The sequence below is a fragment of the Egretta garzetta genome, unplaced genomic scaffold, assembly GCF_000687185.1.
Source record: "Egretta garzetta isolate BGI_Z169 unplaced genomic scaffold, ASM68718v1 scaffold368, whole genome shotgun sequence".
Classification (NCBI taxonomy): Eukaryota; Metazoa; Chordata; class Aves; order Pelecaniformes; family Ardeidae; genus Egretta; species Egretta garzetta.
In genome coordinates, this window is record NW_009260684.1 from 3,013,348 (window position 1) to 3,018,406 (window position 5,059).

Here is a 5,059-nt window from a genome sequence, read left to right on the forward strand (position 1 = left end):
AAATACCCCAAATTCCATCGAATTCTCTAAGTTCATGGTAACTACCTTGTAAGAAAACCTGTGTGCTGGCATAAAAAGGACTATTTTTGCAACAGTTAAGTGTGTAAGGAATGTAGGTAAGACAAAGCAGCAAATGAATTATGCAGCTAACAAAAGACACAGCTAGAACACAGAAACGCTACACTCAGATAAAACTCCACTCAGCGTTTGACAAACAGCTAGAATATTTATTGCAAGGAAGTGCAGACAGCAATCTTTACCTGTTCTGGTTCAACATGACAGAACATGGAAATCTTTTCTTTTACTGAGGTATCCAGTGGAGTGGAGCACCTGCAAACAATCTAACAGAACAGCAACATCAAGGTTGTGAAGCCAAACAGAAGTACTCAGACATTCATAACACAAATCTCTAAACAACCTGTCTTTCTGCAGTCTCTGTGACTTGGGAAAAAAACCCAACTCCGTTACTTTTACTTCTTATTACCAACAAATAAGAGCTCTCAAACTAAGCATTATTTAGACTAGAACGTTGTTGCAACATGCCACTACTGCATTTTTAATTCCAAAGCCAGACAGCAAGTCTTACCAGATCTGGTGAGAGACCAAGACCTCTGAGTTCACGAACACTGTTTTGGGTGGGTTTAGTCTTCTGCTCTCCTGTAGAGCTTGGCTGGTCAGAGAAGAGCAGAAGTTGGTGTATCAGATTTTCATGATATGTAGCAATGATTCATCAGGCTCATCGGGACTCTCCACCCTATTAATCTTGTGAAAACTTTAACCCAGTTCTTAGACAATTCACATGAACTTTAAATACCCCTTGTACACCATCATTCTAATCTCAAAGACTGAAAGCAACTGGCAGAAACCAGAGTTCAAGTCTGCACAGTAAGTAGGTATGCATCACAGTGAGGGAAGGAGAGAACACAGATCCTAAGGTTTTTATCCACTGCTCCCTCTAAATACCTAGTATTTTATATTTCTAATTTTTTTCCCACTGTAAATCACCCAGCCTGGACAGAAGGGGAAAGAAAGAGAACAAAGACTGATCTGCACTGGAGTAACTCTATCAAGTTGCTCTGCCAAATCCATTTCCCAGACAAGGAATATTCATGCTCTCTAGTATTGTTAACATAACCATGGAAGAATTTCCTTCAGCAGCAACTCCTGCAGGAGAGGATTTTGTTTGGTGAAGACTGTAAACTGTCTTCAAAACCAGAGCAGATAATACAGGTGAGGTTCTATCAGGCATTATATGGCATAAAACACCTTCATATGCTTTTCGTATTAACTGGAGTTCACCCCATCCACTTGGCACATAAGGATATTTTTGTTTCCTTTGTGATTCCTAATTAACTGATTCTTATCATAGCACTGCTTCATAACACCTTTTCTTAGTTGAATCTCTGAACCAAGGGCAACTGCCACTCAGATTGTTATGACTTACACAGCGATCAGATGGGAGAGTCTATGAAATTACTGTTAAAGATCAAAACACATTAAAAATATTGTCTAAGGGGGAAAAAACCATATTATCTTTCAAAACACAGTATTATGTTTTGAAATTACAAAAGTAACCCAACCTATCTCATGTAAATCTTGTGGGAAAAAAAAGGGCACACAGCGACATAAATATTAAAGAATTCCAGGAAAAGCTTGGAATATGATCTTATTAATACAAGTCCAAACGGCTACGAAGTCTGGCTACATCACTGAATTTTATATTACCTTTGCAGAAATGAAAAGCTATGCAAATGAAGGGAAACTGAAAGTTTTCAGCCCTAGAAAGCAGGTTTACCTGCAAAAGCCAGGAGACAATTCCAAGGAGAAAAACAGCAGCTAAAGATGCAAAACTGCATCTGCTGCAACTCCCAACTATTTATTACACGTTTGCACACTCTGAAAAGTTTCTGTTCGCTTCTTGTGAACCTTTCTGAATACATAACCATATATTCTCTGCGTTTCTTCCAGAAGTGCCTATATATAGAAATACAAATATAACAGTGCCTATAGATATAACACATATTTAGAAAGCAGGTTTTGGACTGGGGAAGCCCCTGACCAACAAAACATTTTGGGTCCTTACCTGGGGAACTAGACTGACATGAATGTTACAGAAGTTCTCTCTTTTTGCTTTGAACTGAAACTGACGGAAAGCTTCAATGAAAGGCATGCTTTCAATATCGCCTACCGTCCCACCAAGCTAAAAAAAGACAAAGACGTTTAGAATTAAAGTCAGTACTGAATTTGCACGCTAAAGCATATTTAAATATACATAAAAGGACTAAAACATCTCTCCCACACCTCCCTCCTTCCCTAAAGGAGCATCAACACCAATACAACAAGCACGACTTCCCGGTTGTATGTACTATTTCCACAGCTTCCAATCTACCCCAATTATTTTACCTTTGTGATTTCCCCCAAAATCAAAAAGCCTCAAGAAAAACAGTTTCTCATGTGGGCAGTACCTCTCCAGGAACATTACCTTTACCTCTATTCTCTCTTCAGGGAAAAGATTTAGGTGTTAAAATTATCGTTTATGAACATTAGGTGGCACTGAGAAGAAAAATTTCTATTAAGTTTTAGTAACTATGTAGAGTGGGTTTGGACACATGCAGGAACAGAGACACAAGGCATTCTTTGGAGCACTGACAGCCTCCCACGCCTTGTCAGATAGTGTCTCCTAGGTATTTCAGGATCCAGGCTTGCGAACCCTGGAACAGAAATTGCCACTGAAGCTGCAGGGAGAGTCCTAAGTCACTGTGACCTGGGTACTCTGACAAGCTCCCTCTCTCCTGTATTAGCATACCCTGCCAGCCAACTCAGCAGCACTGTCTGAGCCTTCGCCCTGCTCTGTCTCCTCTGGTAGCAGGAAACTGAAGGTGTTCATCACCACTAACTTGTGCCATTCACTTTTCTAGGTCTATGCTTGAACTAGTTGCTCCAAGGCTCCCTTTACTGCTACGGAATAAAGACAACTGGTCCCAGAGGGTGACTTACCTACCCTCTCTCTTTCCACCACGGAAGAAGGCAGCACAGCAGGATTAACTCAGGCTTTGGCATATGAAGTTACAAGAGCTAAAATTCATTCTATAGACTAGTTCACATTACACTAGAGAGCAAAGCACCTCAAGAATACAACTGTCCAAAACCTAAGTCTTTCCCTGTGTGGATTCAGACACAGGGCATTCAAAAGATTACACTGAAGAAGCGAGGCTAGCAAGGAGGATTTTTAACCAACTCAATAACATGCACAGTCAAACATTACTGTAAAAAAAATTTACTACGAAAAATAAGCATATGGTTCAGTTTACTCCATACAAGAAGCAAAACTATATTTTAAGAGCTACAAACCTCAATCACACAAACTTGGGGTTCAATGCCATCTTCGTCTACAGGAATTCGTGCCTGCCTCATTACCCATTCTTGTATGGCATCTGTGATGTGGGGAACAACTGAAAAAGAAACCCAGGCAAGGGTTAAAGCCACAACGCACGCACTCTTCTCCTCCTAACTCCCTACAGAGCAAGTTATTGAAACTAAAGAGCCAGTGCTTCCCGTATCACTTCAGCACTAATTTCGTGTCTTTAAAGTATGCATTTTTGAAGTGATTATTCTTGGCTGTGATTTTCAAGAGAAATGTCTTGGCAAGAACTGCAATTCTGCCTCAATTTAAACACACGTAAGGAACATTTCCTTTAAGCTGCAAGATTTAAGTACAAGCAGTTCTTTGCTCTAAGCAGAAAGAGTTACTCTGTTTTAAACTGTCTGGAAAAGTCCTTATCCAAAGCAGCTGTGGAGGATGCTTAAAAAGGGAAGGGACTGGTCTGATCCTCAAAGAGCCTTTGGTTTTCTAATGACATGACAGTTATCAAAGGCAATAACCATTTTAACCAGCTAACAAAATCCACAGGTGTGTCAGTCTGAGATCTGTTCACATTTAGTGTTGGCTACATTAGACAGTTGGACACAACAGTTCCGACCACAGGCAGCATATTGCCAAGCACTGGAAAGCTTTGAGGGGCTTCAGCATGGCACACGCCCCTATACCTCCACTGATACGTCTTCTACTTCCCCTTTTAAAAAAACAAACAAAACCATCACAAGGACAGTGTATAACAAAGACCTCAAGTTTGGATGAAATGCAAAAGCATCCAACCAGGACAGAAATACAGAATATATTTCTAAGTATCAGAAATGAAGCTTCACGTCACCTTGGACAGTTTTACCAAGATAGTCTCCTTTCCTCTCCTTGTTGATGACATACTGGTAGATCTTCCCAGTAGTCAGATTGTTGTCTTTGGTGAGTCGGATATCGAGGAAGCGCTCATAGTTACCAAGGTCCAGGTCTACTTCCCCTCCATCATCCAGCACAAACACCTCCCCTGTGGCACACCAAAAAAGATACAAGCGCACATGTCAAGGGGAAACGGTTCACATCAGCAATTTGTTGGGTTTGCCTGCAACAGCTGGAAGAATTCAATGCAAGGAAATGCCTTTTGATTGCTACAGCAAGTTCAGGAGTGGCTAATAAAACTAAAAGCCTTATATAACAAAGAGGGCTACTGCATTGAGGAGTGAATCCCTCAAGCAAGCAGCAATGATAAAAAAAACAGAGAGCACATCTCTGCTCTTTGCTGGTGGCCAGTCAGTCTGGAGCCGCGGACAGGCTCAGCCTGCAGGTCCCAAACTCCTTCCCCATGCAAAGGAGCTGGTACCTCCCGGCAAAACCAGCCCCGGGACCCACGTGGAAGACCCCAGCGCCCAGCTCAGGGCCGGCGGCCTGCTGCCAGCTCGGCCCCGGGGCCCCTCCCCGTGCTCATACGGGGAGAAGGTGCCAGCGTCAATGTTGATGTAGGGGTCGATCTTGATGGAGGTGACGTGCAGCCCGCAGGACTTGAGGATGGTGCCGATGCTGCTAGCGATGATCCCCTTGCCGATGCCCGAGATCACCCCGCCCGTGACCAGGATGTACTTCATCTGCCTCGCTGCCTGACCCCGGCCCCGCCTCAGCGAGGCTCTGCCTGCCCGCTGCCTGGGGGAGCCCCAGACCCCGCCATTC

General features: G+C 42.9%; 1 protein-coding gene across 1 annotated transcript in view; it reads right to left on the bottom strand.

Annotated features, from left to right (window-relative positions):
- The window catches only part of CTPS1 (CTP synthase 1), an 18,699-nt gene extending 13,722 nt beyond the window's left edge, over positions 1 to 4,977 (bottom strand). Inside the window, exons 1-6 of the mRNA XM_035901273.1 lie at positions 4,812 to 4,977; positions 4,212 to 4,382; positions 3,352 to 3,452; positions 2,084 to 2,200; positions 587 to 670; positions 261 to 341 (exon numbers count right to left, since the gene is read on the bottom strand). Coding sequence (XP_035757166.1) covers positions 261 to 341; positions 587 to 670; positions 2,084 to 2,200; positions 3,352 to 3,452; positions 4,212 to 4,382; positions 4,812 to 4,977 — 720 coding nt within the window. The remainder of the gene's footprint in view (positions 1 to 260; positions 342 to 586; positions 671 to 2,083; positions 2,201 to 3,351; positions 3,453 to 4,211; positions 4,383 to 4,811) is intronic.
- Between the last annotated feature and the right edge of the window lie 82 nt (positions 4,978 to 5,059).